We start from the raw sequence: 13674 nt of genomic DNA, 5'->3' as shown, positions 1-13674 counted from the left end.
CCTCCAAGTCTCCATGAGGGGCCTTATTTCTGCCCTCTGGGAACCCACGGAAAACTGGGGGAGACGGACGTGGAAACAGTCAGTGATGGGGAGTCCAAGGACCTCCGCCGATCTTCCGAAGGAAGGCATCCTCACGGGAAAGACCATGAGACAAAGGCAGATGGACCGGGGACACGCACATGCTTCTCAGGGGTGTCACGATGACGGCGCACTCACATGCTCTCTGCATTTTTGAGGGGAGGTAGGGAAGGGGACTCAAGATCATTTGGGGATTTTCTCCCCTTTCCTCGTTAGCTGAGGAGGGCTTCCTGGAAGGGTCTGGTGGCTGTTTGAACAAAGGCCCCAGGACTCAGCAGCCCGTGCAGACGGCATTTTAACCCACTCCCAGACCTCTCAGGAAGGAGCATCCTTCCAATCAATATGTTTTGTAGCTCTTGGTGAGTCATTGGCATAAAATTTTCCCTTCTTATAAACAGAGCTATCTGCAAGGCAGCAGGGACCATAGACTTGTTATTTCTGATTCTCCGAGACTTGAGGAATTTTAGAAGGACTAAGTGATCCTAGGGTTCCAACCTCCCGTTTGGCTTTGCTCTGCCCTGATTTGCTTCATCTAAAACTCAGCTTTAAATTACGATGCGTCATTTATCCACTGTGTGGGCAGTGCACGGCCAGTTTCCCAGTCTAGGCTGTCTCCTCTCTTTGCCAATCAGCAGACCTCGAGGTCAATCAGCTACATCAACCAGCTGGTATGTGCTAAGGGCATGCAAATTAATTTTAATATTAGGGGAAGAAAGACATAATCAGGAAGCCTGAGCTCTGCAAGAAAATAGCACAAGTCACATTTAAATGAAACACAGGATATCTCTGTATTATCTGAACCTCTTGGAATACCTATGCTTGGTTTTCTCTGGTTTTGATATAGAAATGACCTTCATGGGGTGCCTGGGTGGCTCAGTCATTAAGTGTCTGCGTTCGGCTCAGGTCATGATCCCAGGGCCTGGGGTTGAGCCCTACATCAGGCTCCCTGCTCGGTAGGGAGCCTGCTTCTCCCTCTCCCATTCCCCCTGCTTGTGTTCCCTCTCTGTCAAATAAATAAAACCTTTAAGGAAAAAAAAAAAGAAAGAAAGAAAGAAAGGAAAAAAGAAAAAGAAATTACCTTCATGATCTAGCCCCCACATTGTTCCTTCTGCTCACCCCTGGCCCAGTGAGCCTCTTCTCTCTCCCTGGGACAGGCCAAACCCATACAGACCTCCAGGCTTTGCACATGCTGGTCCTTCTCCTGGGACATTCTTAAAGAATTTTTTTTTTTTAAGATTTTTATTTATTTATTTGACAGTGAGAGAGATCACAAGTAGGCAGAGAGGCAGGCAGAGGTGGTGGGGGGTAAGGAGGCTCTCTGCTGAGCAGAGAGCCCAATGTGGGACTTGATCCCAGGACCCTGAGATCACGACCTGAGCCAAAGGCAGAGGCTTAACCCACTGAGCCACCCAGGCACCCTCTCCTGGGACATTCTTGTTCTGAGTCTCCCCTTGGCTGGTCCTGTACCCCCTTCAGAGAAGCCTTCCCAGACCACACCAACTAGGGTGACCCTATACTTCACCCAGGGGCTCCCTATCAGTCCTCACCCCATTTTATTATCTTCATGGCTCTCCCCCTCATCTGAAGCTGCCTTATTCATTTTTGGTCTTGTTTCTTGTTCACTATCTCCCTTCTGAAATGCAGCTTCCCCCAGCGTAAGAACCTTTACTGTCCTCTTCAGTCTGGCACGGTTTCCCGTGCCTAGCACAGAGTGGGCACTCAAGGCTTCTTTTTGGGATGGATAAGTGGGGAGCAGGCTGGATCCGTGTGCATGCATATTGGTGAGGACATGCCCACGCCCAGAGAACAGACCTGTGCTTTGTTTCATTTCCTAGTGAAGACCGTGGGGAGCATCACCTGGTGAGGACGGTAACTATGGCAATAACAGTCTTTCAGCACCTTTTTTCCCAACCAGTCATCCGGCTGCTCTCTTCCTCCCTGATGTGTGTGCAGCCTTGGCATTCAGTTATCAGAACTTCTGTGAAACTCCACATCCTCATTACGCTAACCTATGCAGATTGGGCCCTTTTTATCTTTGCGCATAAATCCATGCCATCAGCGCCTTAATCGTCTGTGCTGCTCTTCTCCAGACTCTGCCCCATTTGCCAATGGCTTCCAGGGTGGCCCAGAGCCCTGCGCCGATGCCCCTGGGTGACTGCGTGGGCCCCAGGTTCTGGGTCTGCAGGAGCTGAGGACTTTCTGAGGCAAGCCTTGCCTGGAGCTCCCAGTGTCCGTCTCTGTCCCCTGAATGCCCAGCGCCAGCCTGGGCTGCAGCCAGCCCTGCAGGGTCCATGCTGATTAGAGTGAGGACCCGAGCAGGGCACCGGGAGAGGCTGTGCATGCATGCGTGTATGCTACCTGCGTGGTCTGTCAGACAGACAGACTGACAGATGGCTCAGCAGGTGGCCTCTGCACTGCCGGAGAAGGTCCTCCCCTGCCAGGCACTCTGACAGACAGAGTCACGGAGAAAGAAATAGGTGCAGGACGGCGAGATTGTTTTTTTGATCTTCTGCTCTGAAGGCTATTGATTGGTTTGTCGATAGAAACTGTTCTGAGATAGAACCCGAGCCCGAAGCCGAAGCAACTGTGCAAATGTAGCGAGAACGTGAGAATGGCAGCCCAGAAATGAGGAGGAAACGGAGCAGCTCGGGCTGCTGGAGGGCAAAACCAGAGACACCCCAGGTACAACCAAGAAGTTATGACTTTAATTATAAAGAGACCCGCTTTACCCTCTCTCTTCCAGACAGGTAATAGAGGGCTGCCTGCATTTTGCTAATACTTCTTGAAAGTGACACTTGACCAAAAAAAAAAAAAAAAAAAAGGATGGTAAAGCTTTATTACAAAAAAAAAAAAGAAAAGAAAAGAAAAGAAAAATTAGCCTTGCACAAGCCTCACAGTTCCCAAGGAGACGCTATGACCCAGCTGCATCATCGTAGTAGGCTTTTAGGTTTTTTTTTTAGTTGAGATACATTATGTCTTGGAAAGTGCACACAGCTTAAGCGAACAGCCAATGAATCCTTGCATCTGTATACACCCCTAGAACCACCACTCAGATCAAGCTCAGAACATTTCCAGCAGCCAAGGAAGGCTCCCCAGCTGCTGCCCCCCTCCCCCTCCCAGAAGGATAGTTCCCATCATCATGGCCTCTATCACTTTAATGAACTTTTCCCTCTTTAAACTCATATAAATATGTCCTCTTTCGTGCCTGACGTCTTTCAACTCAGTCAGGTTCATCCACACGGAGGCAGGTACGAAAATGCCTGCTTTCTCAGGCTGTGTGGCAGCACTGTGCAAACATTCTATCATTTATCTACCCATTCTCCCCTTGACAGACGTCTAGGTGGCATCCAATTGGGGTTTTAGTGCCCTAGGCTGCTCTGAATGCAGTTACCATGCAGATCTAAAGCAGTGGACTTGAGCATTCATTTCTGTTGGGTATACGCCCACAACTGGGACACATGGATCCCAGCAGAAAAACAAAAGGCTTGTTCAGAGGTGCTGTCCGAGAGCCGTCCAGAGTGATCACACCACCTGCCGTGTACGAGAGTTCCAGTTGCTCCACAGCCTCACCAACACTTGGTACTATCAGTCGGGTGGATGCGTAGTGGCAGCTCAGTGTGGTCTTCATGTGTGTTTTCCTGGTGACTCATGATGGGTTAGCACCTTTAAATTTGCTAATGGGCTGTGAGGTGAAGAAACAGGCAGTGTTGAAGGAGACCTTTGCTCTCAGCAGACGATCTGACCCCATACTTTCCAGAGAAGGTCATTCATGGGGCCAGAGCTCTCTCTCCATACAGGGCCGTACCGGCGGTAGTCTCAGTGGCCAGACTCATGCCTCTCTCCTTCTCTGCACTGGTAGAACCCATGAGCTCTTCTGCCGAGGGCTGTCCATCCACATCCCTCTCTTTCCTGCAAATCCCTTTCTGCTGGCTCCTTTCCTTCTGCTTAGCGAACTGCTCATGTTCCCTAGCAACACACCATCTCCTCCACTCCCCCTCCACAGACACAAAGACACACACCTGGTGTGGTCCCGCTCTGCTGCTCCACAGCTGAACTGTGGGACAGTGTCCTGAAGCTGCAGGCCACTCCTTCCTTCTTGGGGGCTGCTCTCCACATAGAGCATGGGCTCCTCACGGCCACTTCCTGGACACAGCTCTGACACAGGCTGGAGGACGTCCCGGTGGTTGTCGCTAATGGTGAAGCCACAGCCCTCACTGTGCGTGCACACCCACGCAGCTGCCCGCTTCCTCCTGGGAATCATCTCTCCCTTGACTCCCATGACCTGTGGGCTTCTTTCCGACTCCCCCTCGGACTCCTGTGTTTCCTCACGGTTGGGATTTTACTCTTCTTTTCCAATTCACTTTCTTGTTGCATAGCTTACACTCGCATGTCCTCCACTTCCACCCGGATGTACCCCGATGCGAGCAAACCTCTACTCCTCCATGGGGTCTCCTTCCCGAGCCCCTCCCGAGTACAGGATGCCACAGAGACACACCACAGGTGTCTCACACTCAGCAACTTCAAATGTGATCTCATAATCTCCCTCACGGATCTGATTCTTCTCTACTGTTTCCAGGTTCTCAGGTTTCCAAAATGGCGCCACCAGCTGTCCAAGCCAGAAACATGGGCGTCCTTGACTCTTCTGTCTCCCTTGTCAGGCGTGAGGTTATTTCCCAACTCCATGTAAATAATGCTGCTTCCCACAAGGGTAAACTGGTTTTCCTTACCATGACCACTCCAAACAGTGGAGATGCCTACAGTCTCCTACTGAGAAGGATGGTAAGGCCATGCTTGCACTTGGGGAGATGGAGTGCCATGATCCATTAATTATGTCTGCCGTGGACAGGGGTCAGGAAGGGAGTGTATGGCTTCCAAGTTTTATATTTGTGGACTATGCATTTCACGCTGTCAAGAACATTCTTACTTTTTTTATGTGCCTGACCACAGCCTGCTAACCTTTCTGGATAGGTCTTGATGTCCCTCTTCCTTCATCTTATCTTCCCCCAAATTCTGCAGTTCATACCAATCTACTGATCTCCTGGCCTATTGCAATGCTTCCTATGCATATTTTATATCTTAGCTCTTTCTTATCACATCCTCTCGGCAAATCTTAACGCAAGAATAGACTCTAAAATTCCTTCCGCGCACATATCCCAAGAATACTGCTGCTGTGGATGCAGCAGCCCTCTGCCCTCCTGGGGGGCGGTTGGGATGAAAAAGCAGACTCACCGAGCAGCTGGTTGGCGGAAGAGGTGGTAAGGTTGAACTGCTGTTCCAGGTACTTCCCCAAGAAGGCAGCAAAGCCAGCCACCACCGCGATCTCCATGCAGGCGGCCAGGATGATGCAGGTGAACACAGGGTTTGAGAGCAGGTGCTTGGTGACCTTCGGGATCACTGCAGGGAGAGAGAAGAAGAGGGTCACATGCAGTGCTGCCAGGCTTCCTGCCCCCAGAGTTCCTCCTCGACACACTTTTGTCCATCTCAGTAAGCGGCGTTGGGAGTCACCCAGTGACTCAGGCTGGAACCTAGAACCGGTAAGCCACCCACAAAGCGTGAAAACTCTGGCTTCAAGGGATCTGCAGATATTCTGACAATTAACAGAGAACTACTATAATAGGGTTAGGGTTTTCTTGGGTTTACTGGAGACACTGAAATATTTTATAAGCAGTGACAAATTATTTCCATCCTCCCCAAGAGAGTCTGGGTTTGTTTCTCAAAGGAAAAAAAATGTAATTATATACTATAAATTATGTTGCACCAGTGTATCTAAGCATATATAGCCATCGACCTGAGATAAATATATTTTTTAAAGATTTTATTTATTTATTTGGCAGAGATCACAAGTAGGCAGAGAGGCAGGCAGAGAGAGAGGAGGAAGCAGTCTCCCTGCTGAGGAGAGAGCCCAACTCGGGGCTCGATCCCAGGACCCTGAGATCATGACCTGAGCTGAAGGCAGAGGCTTAACCCACTGAGCCACCCAGGTGCCCCCTGAGATAGATATTTATAACTCTCTAGGTGTGTTAAGAAAATATATTTAATCTTAACAGGCGTCAAGAAAAAAGTTGGAATTCTAGTGCATGCATACATATACACACACACAAATATGCTGAATCAAACCCCACCTCTTCTCACTGGTCTGGGGTCACCTCCCCGGCAAAAGCTTCCATGAGCTCTCCCATGCGGGACTCCTAGAGAGACCCAACTTGGGGTCTTGGTTTTCACTCTCAATCTGCCATAATCATTTCTTACATGGTAGCCAGTGGGATCAACTCAAATCACTTTCCTGCTCAGAACTCCCTGATGGCCCAACAGCCACGGTCTGCCCCTTAGCAATCGATGACACTTCCCGCCCGGCCCCCTCTCCCTCCAGTCCAGCCTGCCCGCTCCTGCTCTTTTTTGCCTTGCACGGGTCCTCTCTACCGAACCCTTAGCACTAGGGGCTCCTCCTCCCTCTCCTGGGACGCTCTGCCCCCAGACCTTTCCTGCATCTCTTCCCTCATCCTCAGATGGGCTTTTTTCATCATCCAGTCCCACCTGGAAGAAGCTGCCCACACAGCCTAGTGCCCTGGGCTCAGGTGAGAACTCAGGATGGGCAGAAGCACCTCATGGCTTGTGCTACATGAAGTACCACAAGAGCCGGAAAACAGCTCTTGCTGAGGTCATCCATTTTGATCATATCTTATTATATTCTATTCTTCTCGAAGTATGTGGTTTCGTAAACCACTTAAGATTCCCCACTTACGTCGGTGCTTTAAAAAAAATGTGAGTTTTTTAATCCTTTGAATGCAATCAATGACATATCCTGGTAGGAGGCCAAGGGGCTCTTCAGGTACAGGAACCAGGACGACCCCAATGCTTTAATGTATACACCATTATTTTAATGTGTACTTGCAAAAAAAGTCAACGGAAACGAAACTGATACAGCAATGTGTGGTTTCACGGCTCTCGCAGCTTAAAACGATGCCAGGTTAAAACAGGTAGATTTGAAGTAATTTAAAGAGAAGTCTTATATAAATAACAGCACAGGTGGTAAGCAGATAAGGCAAAAAGTGATGGATTGGGGACTACAGTTGGGGGAAGTCTGTTCCGCTGTAATCATAATGATATGGGATATTTGGCATGGGGTCTACTTTCCACCTGTGTAAACAGAAAAGATAAAACTGAGTCCCAGATGGAGCCAGTATTATTCTAAGTCTAGGAAAAAACCCGTAGGTACTCGTGGTCATAGCACATAAACAGGTGAGCAGGGAATCTAACACCGCATTCCAAAGTGATGAATTAGCCAGCTGTCCTAAAGAAGAGAGCTAATTACACAGTCAATCTCATCTCCTAGGAGATGAAACCTCTAAGTGGCCCAGCTAATTAGAATAAAATAATAATAGGGGATACATAAGTTTTTAATAATGTTAACAGACAAGCTCAATAAATCAAAATGGCAGAACAATGGGTCAGTAAATGGCAGATACACACTGCTCAAGATGTATCATTTCCATGAAAGATACCAAGTTTCAAACATGAAAATCTAAGGGGAGGGACTTCAAGGTCTTCCGAGGTGATAAAAGAACTCAGTTATGGGAATGAACTGAGTCAGACGACTAGAAGCTCAGAATCACAGTGGGCTGAGCAAGCAGATCCCACATCCCAACTAAGAAACAACCAGAGGTGATGGCCTTTTCTGTCATAGTTTCTCACAAAATTTACTAAAACCTTAGGAAGTCAACTCTCGGATGATATAACCGTGCACAAGCACACACACACACGACACAAAAGCCCAGAAACTTTAAGTCTACAGTATTCGTTCAATTCTACCTGCTTCCCGTCCCCCACCCCCAAAATGCACTGGACTTTACCTGTGTTTTGTTTATTTATTTTTGCAGGGTTTAAGCATACAAGACTTTCTTTTTTTTTTTTTTTTTTAATGTCAGTTCAGGGGCACCTGGGTAGCTCAGTTAAGTGTCTGCCTTCAGCTCAGGTCATGATCTCAGGGTCCTGGATCGAGCCCCACATTGGGCTCCCTGTTTCAGGGATCCTGCTTGTCCCTCTCCTCCCAACTTGTGCTCTCTCTCTCTCTCTCTCACTATTTCTCTCTCAAGTAAATAAACAAAAATCTTAAAAAATAAAAATGTCAGTTCAAATAAATGCCAAAAAGTGGTTACACTTAAAAATATTTTTTTTTTTTAAAGATTTTATTTATTTGTCAGAGAGAGAAGAGAGCGAGCGAGCACAGGCAGACAGAATGGCAGGCAGAGGCAGAGGGAGAAGCAGGCTCCCCACCAAGCAAGGAGCCCGATGCGGGACTCGATCCCAGGACGCTGGGATCATGACCTGAGCCGAAGGCAGCTGCTTAACCAACTGAGCCACCCAGGCGTCCCCACTTAAAAATATTTTTAAATGCTGCGAAATCTTCCTGTTAACGTTATTTTTAAAGAATTGTACAAATATTTAAAGGCCTGCTGGCTCTGTAATGTCTAAAAACGTGGACTGCTCGAGAAATGCCAAAGACGAATACACTGGGTGTAAACAGAGGGTAATGCAGTTTCCGTCTTTGAACACAAAAGCCCAGTGGATATTAAGACGCCATCATCTGAAATCTCTGCTAATGAGTGGGGGCTGATTTGCTATGGCGTGTGGCACACTGTGACGGTGTACTGTCCCTGTGATAAGGGACTGGTTGACTGTGTCCTTCCACACTGCAAAGAGACGGGTCCGGACCACATCTGCTGACCACGGCGCCTCCTGGTAAATGAATGTCAAAGCTGCCACCGGTTTATGTCTTGGCAGATCAAAACACTGTGGCTTCACCATTGTGCTCTTTTGGAATTAAGATATCTGAACTGTGGAAACACTGCCAACAACCAGTAGGCAGGTTGGGGTCCTTCCAGGAAAATGATCCTCTGCCGGAGTTTTCATTGTAGGCTTCATTTCCTTTGTTAGGGTGTCGTCCATTCGGATGGGGACTTAGAAAGAAGCATGACAGCCACACTTGCTTCCAAATGAAACTGTGCCCTCCAACTGGAAACTCTGCTCTCCGGCTCAGAAACTGCGCCAAAAAGGATTTAAGTGTGATCCCATTACTTGGGTCTTGGTATCTCCTTGCCCTTGATCATGGCCATCGCGACAGCCTGGGGGTAAAGGGAGGGCACATCTCGACAATGCAACTCCAGCTAATGGAGTGTTTTCATACTTCAGCAACCATTTTAATTATTCCAGAGTTAATTCCACTTCAGTGGGAGGATGCTTTGTTGAGATCGGAGAGCTGCCTGCTTTTGTCTTAATATCTAATGACTAATTTCATGTTGAATTAGATGCGAAAATCATTAGGTTTGAGAATCCTCTGACGGAAGGCCCAGGGAAAGCTCAGTGGACCTTATTTGCATGAAGAACATTCTCTTTTTCCCTCTATCAACCCGATTCGCTGCCAGAAATGACGGATTCCTCTCGCGTCTAGCTATTTTGCTGCAAGGTTCCTCCCTTCCATCCTAGGTTTTATTGCGATGACTTGCTAGCACTCTCCGAAGATTCCTATCAAAGGTTCAGCCTACCCTCCAAAACCCCAATTTGAAAAGGGGTATTAATTAGCTCGAACCTAGGGCTATCCCTGTATTTCAAGCTTTTTCATTCAAATGGGTTGTTAAACCCATAAAATTCTAACCTTCAAGGAGGCAGCAGGTAACGAGGTGGCCCAGACACACAGAAACTGATGAACCAAGGCCGTGCGAGGCCGCTGAACACCATGGTCCCCCTTAGCCAATCACTTCCACCTAGTGATTCTGCCTCAGAAGCTGGGAGCTGGGGTAGGAGGCGGGCTGGCACCAAGTGGCAAACGGCAGCGGGGTAGTTTCTCAGGGAAAACAGGTTTTCCACTGCTGCCTTTCGAAGACTTTCCTGTAGAATTGAGATTTCTTGAAAACGTGTATGTAAGTCCTCCAGGAGGGAGAAAGGCAGGCTTGGAGAGGGTGTGAGGGCTGCCAGGGACAGAGCATTAGCTGGGGGCCGTACTGTTCTGACCATCAAAACATCCAATCGCATAATTCTCCCAACAGACCTGTGTTCTTGGGGGCTATGGACAGCCTCCGTTTACACGTAAGGAAACCGAGGCAGACAGTGGTCCCACGGTTAGGAAAGCATGGTGAAAACTCAAACCGTGGGACCTGCTGCCCCAGAGCGTGCTCAGAGCCTGGGTGTAATTCTGGTTTGGGTTTTCAGAAGCTCTGCTCTTGGTCTTGGACATGCAGAGACCAAAGCAGCTTAATGCTTAGAAAGCACATAAAAATTCCTGCTGGGGCTGGGGAAAAGGACTCAAGGGTTTAGTCCTCATTTTTTGGAGAAGGAGAGGTAGGACAGGAAGGGAGGGAAACAGGATAAAGAAAAGGCTTGCCGAGCCCAAAGGGGAAGAGTTCTATGCTGCAGGTAAGTTTGACTGAGCAAGGTTGTATAAAATAAGATTTGAGGAGTCAGGTCACTGGGACCTGAATTCTATCTTCAAGACTGAGTAGGTCTGTGCTCGAAGCATACCACTCCGTCCCATGTATTGCTGCAAAGATTAAATGAGACCCATGAATGCAGAACAGGTGACCCAGTGCTTCTGCCACTCGGGTAAGGTGAGCACGATGATGATTAATACAACAGAAGCTCTTGTTGGCTACGAGGGGGAGGGAGCCCTCGAGCTGGGAGGCCAGGACGTCAGACCTGCTGTAAAAATGTGTGTGTGTGAACGGATGTGATGAGTTAGCAGGGCTGGGGGGAGACTGGGTAGGTGAGTGGAACTCTTGGGAACTGCCGTGGGAGCCACTGGCTTCCCAAGGACAGGGACGACCTCCTGCAGAGAGCTAGATGGGTCAGGGGGTCGGGGACACAAATCCTTGTCCGCCCCCTCCTTCCTGGGCACTGGAAGTGCCCTGGGAAGTGCTCACTGTGCTCGACTGTATTGCACTTGACTCAGAGATATTTCAGCCCTCGGGCTCTCTACTGAAATTGGCCTTGACCTTTTTTTTTCTTTAATAACATTGCTGTCAATACTCACGGTTAATGCTTCCAAGAAGGGGAGATGGAACCAGTGTGTGTGACTGCTCTGTAATTAGGACAGTGACAGCCGACGTCTGTTGGGCAACTGGAGTCAGATGGGCCCCGCACTAAGGGTCCCCTGTGTCACCTCCACAGCTATCACAACAGGGACTGTCTTACTGTCTCATTTCAGACACGAGGAAACCAAAGCTTCCCTGAGCGGCTGCAAAAACTACACTCCCAGAATGCAAAACTCGAGGTCTGCCTGCACCCCAGATCCCTAAATCTTCAGGTTTCTGGATGGGGACTTGAATCAACGGAAAAGTGTCTTTCTGAACAGTAAGTCATCACAAGCACTTCCCAGAGCACAGGACCCAAGAGCAGAAGGAGCAGGACGGCGGGGGGGTGGGGGGGAAGGGGGTAGAAATACACGATAGCCTTCGGGTCATGACCCAAACCAAGAGGAAGAGGAAGGGAGTAGTAACAAAGGTGTGGAAAAACATCACCATGCACGAGATCAAAGCCCAAGTAGGGTGAATCCTAGGAAACATGACATCTCCTGGCACGGCACGAATGTCTGACAGCTGGTCCCCCTGTACCGGGTACAGCCTGTCATCACTGCACCCATGTGTCCCCGAACACCCTCGCCGGGGTGTCTTCCTGTCTCTCCCGTGTGAAGAGCCACCTGCACGCAGAGATGTGGGCATGGTGCCCGGTGAGAGCAGACGCTTCATCAATGCAAGAGGGAATAAAGAATTCAATAAATAAATAAACAAACAAAATGCTGTCTCTAAAGGTAACTGTCACAATCTCTGAAGAAATGTTAACTGTGAGGGGTGCCTGGGTGGCTCAGTCCTCTGCCTTTGGCCCCGATCATGATCCCAGGGTCCTGGGATCGAGCCCCGCATCAGGCTACCTGCTCGGCGGGGAGCCTGCTTCCCCCCCCACCGCCCCCGCCTGCCTCTCTGCCTACTTGTGATCTCTGTCAAATAAATAAATAAAATCTTTAAACAAAAAAAGAAAGAAAGAAAGGAAGAAAAGAAAGAAAGAAAGAAAGACAAAAGAAATGTTAACTGTGGAGGCAGGGACCAGTTCGTGATCACACCATGGGCCACATTCCACAGGCTCGTGGGTCACGGTGGAAGTGGGAATGCTTAGCAAATATGGCCATTTCCACTGCAGATTCTAGAAACATCATTGCCTTGGATTGCAGTGGGTAAAAGCCTGGGTGGAAGGGGAAGCCTGTGGTGCTGGGAAGCTTCCGGAAGGGAGTGCCTACTGTGCACTGGCCCCAGACCGGTTGCCTCGGGCTCCCTGTGACCTCGTTGCTGCAGATAAGACTGTCCCCCAAACTCTGTGCTGGGCTGTCGAGGGACTCGGGGAGCTTCCTGGCACCCTCTCATTGCCAGCTGTGAAACAAGTCTTTGGGAACAGGCTGAAGGTGACATGTCCCTTGTATGGAGATGCTCGTGGTCTGAGTAAACAGACCAGAAGCCATCAGCACAGGAAAAGAGCATTTATACTGCAAGCCGTGTGCCCAGGGGGTGTCGATCAGCCAAGGAAACCCAGAGCCAGCCAGTTCTATGGGTTCTTTTTAAAATTCCCCGCTCCTTACAACGCCGCAAGAAGGCCTGAAAAAGAGTGGTACGGGGTCCCATTTGCTGCTTTGATCCCAGACACCCCCAGATGCAAGGCTAGCTCCTGCAGTTCCGGACTGGCGACCCCCAAGAGGGTGAAGTCGGAAACACAGGTGGCCGAGACAGAGAAAGGAACCTGGGAAGCAGCCAGCTCTCTTTCAGATCCAACTGTAGTGTCCGTCTGAGGTAGCAGACAGAAAAGGACTAAAGCAAGCAAGCAAGCTTCTTGTAAGCAGAGTGCTACTTTTGCAACTTCATGCCAGCCCCCAGGAACCTTGTCTGGGAACACGAGTCTGGGAACACGATGTGCCACCCCAGTGGCGGCAGGGCTGACTGCATTCAGCATTCATGAAAACTCTACCTGTAGGAGAATGCACTGCTGGAAAGACAGAGAGCAGTGCTCAGAAAAGAAATGGTGGATTTCCGCACCCAAGCTGATACAAATGCCCATCTCAAGCCTGGACTCCTTGGTGCTATCTCCTGAACAGCTGGGTCTGCAGATCTTCTCAGAGCCTTGAATGCGCTAATGTCACTTATGGTCCTCCAAATGGACCACATCACAGAGTGTCCCAAGCTTATTACGTGAGTGGGTCTCCTCCCCACGTTTTACCTTCTAGACAACTGTTGCAGAAACAGCTTGGATGGAAAACCCCCCAAGGACTCACACCAGTTCTCATATTTGTTTTCAAGATGAGGTTCACTTAGAATTGCCTCATAACTTTAAAGACATCCAGGTGTCTGGACCATCTCCCTCTTCCCCACTAGACTCGTGGAATCAGAATTTCTAGGAGTGGGGCCAGAGTATGGGCCCCACTCGGGGGGGATGCTGACTCAAACCCCTAGTTGGGAAACAATGACTCATAGAGTCCACACACTTTGGAGGAGCAATGCAAAAGCCCTCCATCATTCATTCATAATTTTACCGAAGTCTTACCGGGTGGCCTCAAGTGCCAGG

The 13674-nt window shown here is 49.2% G+C and overlaps 1 protein-coding gene across 3 annotated transcripts in view; it reads right to left on the bottom strand.

The window, feature by feature from the left end:
• Positions 1 to 13674, bottom strand: part of SLCO3A1 (solute carrier organic anion transporter family member 3A1) — a 298277-nt gene that overhangs the window by 47598 nt on the left and 237005 nt on the right. For all 3 annotated transcript variants that reach the window (XM_047735586.1, XM_047735585.1, XM_047735587.1), the window contains exon 5: positions 5308 to 5472. In XM_047735586.1, coding sequence (XP_047591542.1) covers positions 5308 to 5472 — 165 coding nt within the window. The remainder of the gene's footprint in view (positions 1 to 5307; positions 5473 to 13674) is intronic.

This window comes from Lutra lutra, chromosome 7 (assembly GCF_902655055.1).
Source record: "Lutra lutra chromosome 7, mLutLut1.2, whole genome shotgun sequence".
NCBI classification, from domain to species: domain Eukaryota; kingdom Metazoa; phylum Chordata; class Mammalia; order Carnivora; family Mustelidae; genus Lutra; species Lutra lutra.
Note: the sequence above shows the minus strand (reverse complement) of the source record. Positions and strands in the feature narration are given on the sequence as shown.